This window comes from Jaculus jaculus, chromosome 2 (assembly GCF_020740685.1).
Source record: "Jaculus jaculus isolate mJacJac1 chromosome 2, mJacJac1.mat.Y.cur, whole genome shotgun sequence".
Classification (NCBI taxonomy): Eukaryota; Metazoa; Chordata; class Mammalia; order Rodentia; family Dipodidae; genus Jaculus; species Jaculus jaculus.
The window spans coordinates 95,700,448-95,713,920 of NC_059103.1; the positions used below are offsets into that span (position 1 = coordinate 95,700,448).

The 13,473-nt window shown below is 42.1% G+C and overlaps 1 protein-coding gene across 2 annotated transcripts in view; it reads right to left on the reverse strand.

The window, feature by feature from the left end:
* Positions 1–13,473, reverse strand: part of Sgms2 (sphingomyelin synthase 2) — a 95,955-nt gene that overhangs the window by 6,706 nt on the left and 75,776 nt on the right. For both annotated transcript variants that reach the window (XM_045143002.1, XM_004671432.2), the window contains 2 exons: positions 8,512–8,629; positions 1,779–1,932 (listed from right to left, as the gene is read on the reverse strand). In XM_045143002.1, the coding sequence (XP_044998937.1) occupies positions 1,779–1,932; positions 8,512–8,629 (272 nt within the window). The remainder of the gene's footprint in view (positions 1–1,778; positions 1,933–8,511; positions 8,630–13,473) is intronic.

A 13,473-nucleotide genomic window follows, 5' to 3' on the forward strand; every position in this document is an offset into this window, starting at 1 on the left:
TAAAAGCCAAAGAGCACTCTGGACACAGAGGCAGGAGTACCGTGAATTCCAAGCCAGCTTAGACTATATGGCAAGACCCTGTTTACAAAAATAAAACAACCCCCTCCAAAAAGAAAAAGAAAAATGATAAAAGAACCCAAAGCTGGGTATGATGGCTCCTCCTGCTTTCAATCCCATGAGTTCCAGGTCAGCCTGAGCAAGAAACCCTGCCTCAAAATATAAAAACAGGCTGGAGAACTGGCTTAGCAATTAAGGCACTTGCCTGCTAAGCCTAAGGACCCAGGCTCAATTCTCCAGCACCCATACAGGCCAGATGCACAAGGTGGCACATATGTCTATAGTTTGTTATAAGTGGCCAGAGGCCCTGGTGCACCCATTCTCTCTCTTCCTCTGCCTTTTTCTGTCTCTCTTAGATAATTAATTGAAATATTTTCAAAAAATATACAAAGCGAGCCAGGTATGGTGGCTCACGCCTTTAATCCCAGCACTGGGGAGGCAGAGGTAGGAGGATCACCGTGAGTTTGAGGCCACCCTGGGACTACATAGTGAATTCCAGGTCAGCCTGAGCTAGAGTGAGACCCTACCTTGAAAAACCAAAAAATAAAATAACATAAAATAAATAAATGAAATATATGAAGGGCTGGACGGATGGCTTAGCATTTAAGGAGTTTGCCTACAAAGCCACAGGACCAATGTTTGATTCCCCAGGACCCAGGTTAGTCAGATGCACAAGGGGACGCACACGTCTGGAGTTCATCTGCAGTGGCTGGAGGCCCTGACGTACCCATTCTCTCCTCCTCTCTCTTCCCCTCTTTGTCAAATAAATAAATAGATAAAAATAAAATATTTAAATTATTTAAAAAATATAAAAATATAAAAAAATAAACAAAGCATCAGCCAAGAAAATAAGTAAATAAACTAGAAAATATAAGGATTTTACATAATGGGAAATTGGTATATGGGTTTCAATTTCTTGTCTTTGTGTTTCCTAAGAAGAAAATGATGACTTCTGAGAAAACTCTCCAGAAAGATACCTAGTAATGCTGAGAAGGCCACATGGAAATGATGACATTGGAATAAGGCAGGACAAAGAAACAGGGTAAATATGGGAAAACTTAAATGAATTATTCAGAATCATAGAATGGAAGAGTCAGACAAATGATTTTAAGCCCATTGACCTTGGCTTTAAGATGTGCTGGTCTTTTTTTTTTTTTTTTTTGCAACAAACTTTCACATTTGGTTTATTCTCAGTTCTATTCTTTTTAATTTTTTTGTTCATTTTTATTTATTTATTTGAGTGTGACAGAGAGAGAAAGAGACAGACAGAGAGAGAGAGAGAAAGAAAGAATGGGTGTGCCAGGGCCTCCAGCCACTGCTAACGAACTCCAGACGTGTGTCCCCCCTTGTGCATCTGGTTAACCGGGGTCCTTAGGCTTCACAGGCAAGCGCTTAACCGCTAAGCCATCTCTCCAGCCCTCAGTTCTATTCTTAAGAGCTTCATTAGTTGTGAAATACTAACTAAGAAGGGAGATGTTTTGGGAAGCATGTTAAATGCTAGAAGAAAACTATAGCCAGGGCTTAAGCCTTCACCATTCAAATCACAAATGACTAGTCAGAATAATAAAGTATGCCTGAGGGCGCGTGCGCACATGCACGCACACACTATTTACATCTGTCTTTCTCCTAGCTATCAATTCCAACTGAAGAAGAGCTCTTATCAATCTCAGTTATCCCACCCACCATGAGCATCAATGCCATGGCAATGAGCTATTACTTACATTCTTTGATGAACAAATAGGTAAGTGTCAGCGTAACTGTGTGACCGCTAAAGAGGAAGTCCCCACACAGGATGTGTGATCCAGTTATAGACAATCCACCACCAGAAATCAACCGTAGAATCCGCTGTATTTTTGCCTGAGAGTCTCCGTTGAGCTAAATGATATGAGAAGATTCAGAAGAAAGTTTACAAGATGATAAAAATCATGTTTCAGTTAGAAAGGTCACCAGGGCATACCTTTTATTTTCCTTTTAACATAAAAAGTCAAAGAATCCAAAAGGAAACTCCTCAAGCTAGATCCTACTCATTAAATTGGGTTTTATTGACACATTTTAAATTATTCAGTATGTTACTAATAATATGGTTCAGTGGTGTCATGTCCTTGGGAAAAGCTTTTAAAAATATTAATAACCAATGACTTCACCACAGTTACGCACTAGAAAGCAGATCAAAGCGACTTTCTTTTTTACAGCAGGAAGTAAGAATTTTGGACAGGTAATATCTGATCTAAGCTGTATACCACATTATTAATATTCTATAGTCCACTGGTACCTTGTATTAAGTGGGGGACATCAAGTGTGTGTTTAGCTTTATTAATGTCTGTTCATAAAGCATTCCCTTATCTTTCACTTCAAACAGTAACACTTTTTTTCTCCACTCACCTATCTCAGCTCTAGAATTTTCTAAAGACTGAAACACTTAAAGCCATTAGTCCTTTTACCTGGGCCAAATGCACTGAGGTATAAGCAAAGTAGGAACCTCAATCAGCCATACATGCTCACTCCTTGTCCGGTCCAGCAGTGTTGATATATGGCAGGCCTCTTACCTGTGGTTTTGCTTTCAGAGGTTTGTGACTGATGGTCAAATTTGAAAAATATCAAATGGAAAGAAAGATTTCCCCCAAAGAGCTAATAAGTTTTAACTACTTTTTTTTTTTTTGTTTGTTTTGTTTTGTTTTTCAAGTTAGGGTCTCACTGTAGCTCAGGCTGACCTGGAATTCACTATGTAGTCTCAGGTTGGCCTCAAACTCATGGCAGTCCTCCTACCTCTGCCTCCCAAATGCTGGGATTAAAGGCATGCACCACCATGTCCAGCTCCAAATTTTTTTTAATTAAAAAATAAAGTTTGGGATAGTGACAAGTCCTTTTCCTGAGAAAGCTTTGTGGGGCTGGAAGTCTTTCTCACCATGGCCATAAGACCATAGGTAAAAGATCTGTCTTCTTAATGGAAGGGACACTACGTCAGATTTCCTGTCTGGCTGCAGCTACCTTCAGCTGCCCTTTATCTACTGTATTTATTTTTAAGGGACTTAAAATTTTTATTTACTTTTTTTTGAGGGAGAGAGAGAGAATGGGTTTACCAGGACCTCTAGCCACTGCAAACAAACTCCAGACACATGTACCACCTTGTGCATCTAGCTTATGTGGGTACTAAGGAATCAAACCTGGGTCCTTAAACTTCACAGGCAAGCACCTTAACTTCTAAGCCATCTCTCCAGCCCCCTACTTCATTTTTGTGGGAAGTAGACTATGTATGGAGGTCGCTGTTGGAAAAGTCCTTCACAATACTGTAGCTGGTCCATTTTGGTTGTTTTGATTGACATTTCTATTTTAGGTCTCTACATCTTCAGTTTCTCATCCAGTATGTGCATAGGCCAGTGCCTGAAAACAAGGAAATTACTAGGAATAAGAGTCCCTCCTAATGAGATGGGAGGGCCCCTTTGTACTGAAAGGATAAGAGTTGCCCTATTTCTGCTGCTCTGTTTTCTAGCTGCTTTGCTAACTTGCCTTTTTAAGCTTCTGTAATATGGCTTGCTTGCTACTGCACTGAATCACAGAACTGCCATTTTGCAACTGCCTCCATTTTGTAAAAAGTATACCATGAGGACCTGGCCCTTTGTATGCCCTACCCAATCAGAGGGACGCTCACGAGCCAACCTCGTGGGCCCCACCCAATCAGGGGAACCCACGGCTGAAAAGCCCCTATGACTCTGCATACCTATAGTTTTCAGCCTTTATAAGCTGACCAAACACGTGGCGAGGGGCTCTTCACCTTTCCTCCTGCGAGAGGAATCTGTGTTGAGCCCCGATGCATCGGAATCAATAAACCTCGTGCGGTTTGCATTGAGAGCGTCCTGCGTGAGTGTTCTTGGGGTCCCGTAGACAGCCCTGAGCGGGGACCCCTCCGGGGAACCCCACAGTACTAGAATAGACCTCAAGAAAATCACCTACTAATTCTAACACTCACTAGTCTCCACTTAGCTTAGTAAAAGAGAAATGTCTCCTTGTTTCTTCTCTTGAGGTTCAATTTAGCATTTATCTTAAGCGTGATCTGACATTTCAGGATTGGCAGTAATTAGATTTAAGAATTAAGACTGTAAGAAGGCAGCTCTCCTCTGTTCTGTACATGTATAACCAATGAGAAATCTCTAAACAAGGCATGTTTGGGCATGCCCTTAATCCCAGCATCTGGGAGGCCTCTCAGTGAGTTTGAGTCAGTTTGTGATTTCCAAGTCTGCCTGGATTAGGGTGAGATCCTACTTTGAAAAACAATGGAGAGAGGGAGGGAGGAAGGGAGAGAGGGTGGGAAGGGGAAAGAGAGAAAGAAATCTCTATGCAGTAGCCCCTTTTATTCAAAGGAGGTGTTATTCCAAGATGCCCAGTGGGTATTTGAACTTGGCACAATCCAAACCAGGCACAATTTAGGGGAGGAAAGTATTTATTTCAAGTTTACACATCTGGGGCAATTTGATCAGTGGCAGCAGAAGCTATTTCCATACATCCAAGTAGAGAGAAACCACCACCAGCCAGCAAACACCAAACAACAAGCAACACACACACACACACACACACACCAGCAGCAGCAGCAGCAGCAGCAGCAGCAGCAGCAGCAGCAGCAGCAGCAGCAGCAGCAACCAATCAGGCAGCTGGAGATCCAAGTTTCAAGCTTTCATGAAACACCTGAGCCTATGAGGGACATACAGTCAAACTATTACAGACCTATAGATAGTACTAAAACCCATATATAGATTTTTTTATGTATTGTACATATATATGATTAAATTTAATTTATATATAAGGCACAGTATTAGATTTAAAATAGCTAATGATAAAATACAAAAATGCACTAATATAATAAAAGTTAGTAGCCAGGCATGGTGGTGGAACTCTTTAATCCCAACACTCAGAAGGCAGAGGTAGGAGAAAACCAAATAAATAAATAAATAAATAAATAAATAAATAAGTAAGTAAGTAAGTAAATAAAATAAAATTGGGCCAGAGAGATGGCTTAGCCATTAAGGTGTTTGCCTGCAAAGCCAAAGGATCCCAGTTCGATTTGCAGTGTTTGTTTGCAATGGCTGGAGGCCCTTGTGTGCCTGTTCTTCTCTCTCAAATAAATAAATAAAATTAAAAAAAATTATGAAAGGCTAGAGGAATGACTTGGAGGTTAAGGCACTTGCCTACAAAGACAAAGAACCCAGATTCAATTGCCCAGGACCCATGTAAGCAGTGGCACATACATCTGGACTTCATTTGCAGTGGCTGGAGACCCTGATTGCCCATTCTCTCTGTGTCTCTCTGTCTCAAAAAAAAAAAAAAAAAATTATGAATTTGGGCATGGTGGCACATGCCTTTAATTCCCAGCACTGGGGAGGCAGAGGTAGGAGGATCACTGTGAGTTTGAGGCTAACCTGGGACAACATTGAATTCCAGGTCAGCCTGGGCTAAACCCTTCCTCAAAAAAAAAAAAAAATCCATGCAATCATTTCATAATAATGGAGACAACACTGGCGCACACACGCTTTGAAGAACACACAGTTTGACTGTAAAAACCTTGGATTGGTGGTTACAGCAAACTATGAAGCCAAAGACTAAAGGGATGATAGGATGAGGGCGAAGCTGAGTCACTGAAGGGCGGAAGGGGAAATCTAGCTTCTCCTAAGACGGCTTCAGTTTGAGGTTGAGGCGCAAAGAAGGAGAGCGAAATTCAGGAGATAAGACTCTACAGGCATGCCCTCTTGCCCTAACACAAAAACGGAGCTTGGCAGTAATGGAACTGGTGTCTGATAGAGACTGATCTACAGCGCCCCCTGCTGCCCAGTCTAGCATGTGACCTAGATCCATGGCCTGGATGGGCTGGCCCAGGGATCAGCTCTCTAAATTCACCAACCAATCAGGTCTTGCCCTTGCCTATAAAGGATTCTGTCTTCTCCCTGTCCCTGAATTCCGCTCCGCTCAGTTCTGCTTCACCACTCTGCCTCTAACTCCCTTCCGTTCCTGAGTCTAGTTTCCCCTCATCCAGCTTGGCTGGGGGCGGGGAGGAGAGAGCATAAGGCTGTTTCTTGGTTTGCATGGCTTTTCTGCTGTATGGTTTGGGGTAACTTCTCCCTTTAGTTACATGCATGATTTTCCTCTGGTTTCTGAGTCTACCCTGTGCAGGTTCTTCTCATGTTTCCCCATGTATGCTCCAATGTTCTACTTTCCACGTGCAGCAGCGTTACCCCAATTTCTCTTTAAAAGCCAGTTTCTCTTAAGTCCACCTGTTGGCAGCTTTGCCCTAATTTCTCTTTAAAAGCCTCAGTTTCTCTTAAGTCTTGTGGACCTACTCCAGTCCCCCACCCCTCAATCTCTCCTAAATGAACCCTGTAAACTATGCAGTGTTTCCACATAAGAGTGTGTTTCCTAAACCCCACAATTTGTGATTTTCCTTCAATAGCCTTAATAATTCATAACTTATCCTTCTTGAGTCCATCTTTATCAATTCTTTGTTAAAGGTAGTATAGGACCTACAATTTTGGGGTTCATACATTGGGGGATCCCTCCTGAGCCCCCAAATCATGCATCAACACTCTGACGTCATTGTGGTGACTCTAAAAGTGAAGGATTGTGTTACACATGGGCCACCCTCTCTCAGAGGTTCCAGGGTGCAAAGACCCATCACTGCTCACCCTGAAGGGCATTCTGCAGCGCTGCAGGCACGGGATACAGGCACATAATCGAACAGCCTCACCACCACAGGAACCTGGGCAGCACTCAGGCCCGGCAGACGTGCCAAATTTAGAACGCAGTTCCGATTTCTGTTCTGTATCACCACATCTCCTCTAGCCCAAGGGAAAAAGGTGTCTGTTTTAGGATTCGGCCTGCACCGGCTGCTTGCACTCACGAGGGCCCCACAACTGAACATGGCAGACGATTACCATGGGGCTACCAGAGCTTCCGTCAGGAGCATCTGTGGCCTGGCTACCCATGGCACATTGACTGATGTGGCAACTCTTCCATGAAGGACAATCTTTAATCTACTTTCTAAAATCATAGCAACCCATCCCTGCCAACCTCATCCATTTCTTGGGTGGGTGTGCCTTCTTCTCTGAACACAAGGCCAAAGTGCTCATCGTGAGCTCTCAGAAGAGCTCATTCTACTTCTGGACTCTGCCCATGGCCTGAATTAGTTTCACCAAAAACCAGCCAATGTTTAAATTCAGTATGCACACTGTTTTAATTACAGACACTCTGTGCTTTGATGGCTTCGGGAAATTATTGCTTCCCCAGACCACACCTATATTTGGTAAGGCAGACGGCTGGCTCCTCCAGACCTCCCCTTCCCCCTTGACATCTGCTTAGCGCTGAGTAAACTCTGACGTTAGAGCTCTCCCCTTGCCCACAAAGCATATGATTTGTAAGTCTCCAGTTTATAAGCCAGGGAGTACAAGGGTCTGAGATGATTAATGGTTATCCCATGAATGGGTGCTCTGTGGGAAAATGAATTCCTCTTCAGACAGTTTCAACAGATATTTTCAAAAGCTATGTTGGCAAAAGGCTACTACATCTGTCAAACTGTTAGAAGTTTGGAGTCAACTTGACTTTTCTTTCTAACCCACATCCAAGTGATTCTACTTCAAAATGTGTCCTGAATTAAATGACTCCTCATCACCTCCCACACCACCTCCGAGGTTCACGTCACTGTAGAGGTGGCAAGACCCTTTGGGATCTGTGACAGCACTCCTAGTCCTATCCCTCTATCCCTTCTCTCTCTCTCTCTCTCTCATTTTTGGTTTTTCGAGGTAGGGTCTCACTGTGGTCCAGGCTGACCTGGAATTCGCTATGTAGTCTCAGGGTGGCCTCAGACTCAACGGCAGTCCTCCTACCTCTGCCTCCCAAGTGCGTCACCATACACAGCTTCCATCCTGACTCTTTCTCGAACCCAGTGTAACTAGGCTGTTTGGGCCTAGAGGTCTCCACCCATGTGGCTTACTCCCTTGCTTGCTTCCTGCCCAAGTGCTTTCTTAGGAAAGAGGCCTTTCCTAACCTCTCTTTGAAGCAGGCTTAACACACATACTTTCTCTGATAATCACCTGACTTACTTATTATCATGTGCCCCATTATAAATGTATTTCTCTCCTATCATCTTTGATAGACTCTAATCTCCAGAGGAGGGACTTGTTTTGACAGCTAGAGTGTACCTATGCACAGTACGTAAGGGTCAATGCAAGAATGAGAAACTAAAAAAGTCACATGATGGTAATTTTCAAATTAATAGAAAATGGATTTTTATACATAGAGATGTACATTTCTCAATGAATATCTTTCAATTTATTTCCCCAACTTAAAGAAAACTGGGGACTATGCTAGGTTCCAGTCAGCACCTATGAAACAAGCAAATAACGGTATGTGCAACAGCAGCTGCTCCAGAGTTGCCCTTCCCTGGTTTCTTCTACATGAGGTCTGGAGGCTTACCTTCGGAGCACACTGGAAATGCATTCCAGGAACGGGTAGAGTAGTGACATACATTGTAATACAACGATACAGGTATAAAGTTCCAATGATAAAAAAGAATCTGCGCCCCACTATTGACCTGAAAAACAAAAAGAAGAGAAAAGCAGGTTTATCAGTTGTCCGAATGTCTTTCATAATTTTTATTTTATTTTATTTTATTTTAGAGACAGTAGCCTTGTCCTGAATCTCCTATGTAGCTCATTTTGGCTTTAAAATGAAAAGCCTTTTACCTCAGCCTCCTAAATTACAGGACTACATGTATGAACCATCATGTTGGGCTTACCTGTCACTTCTGATGCAATTTAAACCGATCTGATTACATAATAACAAAGAGAATGGAATTAGCAAACAAACATTAGCAAAAAAAAAAAAAATGGCTTCAGAATTTAAAGACTTGTGAGCTATATACATCCTGCAATTTTCTTAGTGAGGCTGTACTTTGGTTTACAGAAAAGAAGATTTCTACACTGCAATACATCTAAGTGGTTGGGACTCACAAGGACTAGGTGTGGGAGAAGTTAAACCACAGTAGACTAAGGGCTAGTGATATAGCTCGGTGGTACAACACTTATGTAGTATTCAAATGGCTGAGTTCAATCAATCTTCAGTACAACAAAAAGTCTAGCTAATCCCCTTTTCTAAAAATGTCACCTTTGGGCCAGAGAGATGGCTTGGTGGTTAACATGCTTGCCTGCAAAGCCTGAGGAACCAGGTTGGATTCTCCAGGTCCCACATTAGCCAGATGAACATGGTGGCACATGCATCTGGAGTTCATTTACAGTGGCTAGAGGCCCTGGTACACCCATTCTCTCTCTCTCTCTCTCTCTAACAAGTAAATCAAAATACAATCTTTTTTAAAAAAAAGTCACCTTTGCCATAGAATTTAATGAACCTCTCTTTTCAGTCAACTCAATTAGTAAAAGCCTCCAGAGAACACATCAAGGGTGTAAGTGAGCTGTAGTCATGAAGGAATAATCTAATGAACCAGGTGACATTCATAATTAGACACACAGGGAACTGTGCAAATCCACTAAACCCTAGTTATGTAAGAAAGACGTTGTACACTGCAAGCTTTAAATTTGGCTAGCCAGGCCAAATGAGCCAACAGGTGCAATAGTGGCATGTCTGTTATGGGGTAAACCAACCGCCCTTTAATTTGACTGCAGGCCTGCTCCATGGGAGGGAATGCATCTCTGATACTGAAAACTTAAAACAGGAGTAGTTAGGAGCCCTTGGGGTGTAACGTCTGCTGGTGTCTGGAAAAATGTATATATTATGCTCATCAAACTGCCCAGTAAGCACTTCTCTTAATGTTCATAGTCATATGTTAATACTACTCTCATGTTTGGTTAGAGAAGCTTCTCTTCTCAGATGTCAGTGACCTTGGGATGATTCAGAGAGCATCATGGTGCTAAGAAGAGGTGACAGAGGAGTGCTCAGCATTGAAACATCTCTATCACACCTTCCAAGGCTCAGTGTCCATTGTGGAAGAAGTGGCAGAAAGAATGTGAGAGCCAAAGGAAGGGTAGGAATCCTGACAACATGCTCCCCCCAGACACAAAATGGCCCAGATATCCATGACCTCACTGACACTACCTACACAAGACCATCATAATAGGAGAAAAATATGATGACAGCAAAATAAAAGAGAGACTGATTGAGAGGGGGAGGGGATATGATGGAGGGTGGAGTTTCAAAGGGGAAAGTGTGAGGAGGAAGGGAATTACCATGGGATATTGTTTACAATTATGGAAACTGTCAATAAAAAAATAAACAAATAAGTAAAAAAAAAAAAAAAGAGAAAGAAAGAAAGAAAGACATCATAGTGGACCATGCAGAGGTATTTTGACAACTTGGGAATGAATGTTTTGCTCTGACTAGGTTTTCAGAGGGGGCTGGAGAGATGGCTCAGCACTTAAAGCCTAATAACAACCTGGGTTTGATTCCCCGGTACCCACATAAAGCCACATGCACAAAGTGGCACATACATCTGGAGTTTATTTGCAGCAGTTGGAGGCTCTGGGGTACCCATTCTCTCTCTTCCTCTCCTTGCAAATAAATATAAAAAATTAACACAAATAATAAAATAAACTCTCCAGGGCTGTGGTTCTCACATGGATTAAGGCCTTATTCATATAACTGTTAGGACTTCTAATTTACAGGGGCTGGAGAGATGTCTTAGCAGTTAAGACACTTGCTTTCAGAGCCTAACGACCCGAGTTCAGTTCCCCAGTACCCACGTAAATCCAGATGCACAAAGTCGTGCATGCATCTGGAGTTTCTTTGCAGTGGTTGGAGGCCCTTGCGCACACAATTCTCCCTTCCTCCCTATCTCCTTGCAAATAAATATTTTAAAGCTCATCTAAATTGGTTTTCAGAGAATGACATTTTGAGCATGTTCAAAGCACTCTAGTATGCTTCAGGACATTTTATAGTGAAGCTGTAAATAGACTGATTCACTATTTTATTCACTATTGATTTTTCTAAGGCCAAAGAAAATGAGAGTAAAGGGGTTGCTATTTTTTCTTTTTTTAAAATGAGGGTAATACATGTCATGTCTCTTTTTAAAATTTTATTTTTATTTTTCATTTACACACAGATGCCTCTCCCCCCTCCTCTGCCCCATTCATTGTCTTCCTTTTTAGAACAAGATTCCACTGTCATGTTTGCTGAAGCACAATGACCAAGAAATGGAAACAGTGGTCAGTTGTTGATGGGTGTATAGAGCAAATTCCATGCATACACACAATATAATACTTTGCAGACAAAAGCAATTAAGTCCTGTTATGTCCAATATCCCCTACGTCAAGTCTAAAAATCTCAAAAAGATGAGAGTAAGCCGAGCGTAGTGGTGCACGCCTTTAATCCCAGCACTCTGGAGGCAGAGGTAGGAGGATTGCCATGAGTTCGAGGCCACCCTGAGACTACATAGTGAGTTCCAGGTCAGCCTGGGCCAGAGTTAGACCTTACCTCTAAAAACTTTAAAAAAAGGTGAGAGTAGACTAATGTGTGCCAAAGACTGGGAAGCTATGTGTCCAGGGGTGAGGAGTGCATAGGAACACTAATTAATGTGTGCTACATTAAGAGTTAGAAGCTCACATTCTGTGTTGTCCTATCACATGATGGCTACAGCTAATATACTGTACACCCCCAAAAGAAAGGAGTTTGGATACTTATAAAGAATTGAATACTTAACCCAGGCCCAGAAAGCCAAGCGCCACATGTTCTCTCTCTATGTGGATCCTAGCTACAGATGATTGGGCTTCTGCGTGAGAATGAAAATACTTAGTAGCAGAGGCCAGTAAGTTAAAAAGGAGACATAAAGGGAAGAGAAAGGAAGGGAGGAGGATACTTAATAGGTTGATATTGTATATATGTAATTACAATGATTGTAATGGGGAGGTAATATGATGGAGAATGGAATTTCAAATGGGAAAGTGTGGGGGTGGGGAGGGAGGGAATTACCATGGGATATATTTTATAATCATGGAAAATGTTAATAAAAATTAAAAATTAAAAATAAAAATAAAAGAATTGAATACTTGAGGATATGGCCATGTTTAACTTGATCTGAACTTTACACCATGTGACCCTGTGTCAAAATATCTCAAGATATCCCATTAAGGTATCTAGCTCTTGTTTTGATATATTTGGTTGGAAAATTAAAAAATAAAATAAAAAATGGAGGTTAAGAAAGAAAAGACTATGAAGTAAAAGGGGAAAAAAAAGTCCTTTGTCACTGTATAGCTGTTGTGGAGATGGCTTTCTTGACTGTTGGGCTCTCAGGCTGACTCCTAAGCACACTGTCCTCCAAAATGCAGAGGCTCTGCCCATGATACAATGGCCCCATGGGGTACCTGAGTGGGCATCAACGGTCTGTGGACCCTCACTTCCAATTCAAGGTGATAGTCCCATTTTTGTTAATAAGTTAGGTCTATATGCTCTGGCTCTTGGGGTGGAAATGAGGAGGGGGTCCACAGACCTTCCTGCCCCCCAGGTTTGCTGGTTTTAACTTCTCTAGGATATAAAAACGTTACTCTAGGTCACTCACCCTCAGAGCTCTCAAACGTTCCAAACCAGGGCTGGTCAAAGACTTTTAGATTAATGGGAAGCCTCAGGAATGCCCGGGCATATTTTAAGTTTTCTTCAAGACTGTGGTTCAGGTAACTGTTAGGACTTCTAACTTAAAAAAAAAAAAAAAAGCACAAATATCTGTTTTAGCTGCATGTCACCAACATCTATTTTAAGAATATTGTAAGGTTTCTGGGGCAAAGGAGGGGGTACCTAGACCAGTGAAAGCATCTCTTTACTCAAGACTTATAACCCTAGTTCTGCCTTTTCAGGACTACAAAGAACAGGCAATCAAAAGTGCACACTCTACCTCTGGCTAGTGAAAAGCATACCATCCTCTGAATCAACCCCAGGTTCTTTTGGGGGGCACCACTTGGAATTGTGCTCCATGTTGCTATGCAAGGGCAGGGAATAAGTAGGCATCAGTATGAGTCAATTATATTCATTCTAGCATTCTGTAAAGCACTCAGAAAAGAAAAATAACTCAGGTGCAACCTGCAGCCCACAGCCTTATTCAGAAAAAGAACACCTTTAAAAAGTGTTTTTAAAAGAGAAAGGGCCAGGTGTGGTGGCGCACACCTTTAATCACAGCACTTGGGAGGCAGAAGTAGGGAGACCACCATGAGTTTGAGGCTACCCTGAGAATATATAGTGAATTCCAGGTCTGTGTGGACTAGAGTGAAACCCTACCTCAAAAAAACCAAAAAGGAGAGAGAGAGAGAGAGAAAGAGAGAGAGAGAGAGAACACGCGCTAGCTCAATGGTAGAATGATTGCCTATCTTAGGAACAACATATTGAGAGACAGAATAGAAACAGGGAGAGAGCGAGAGTGTGCGAGCAAGCACATAGAGT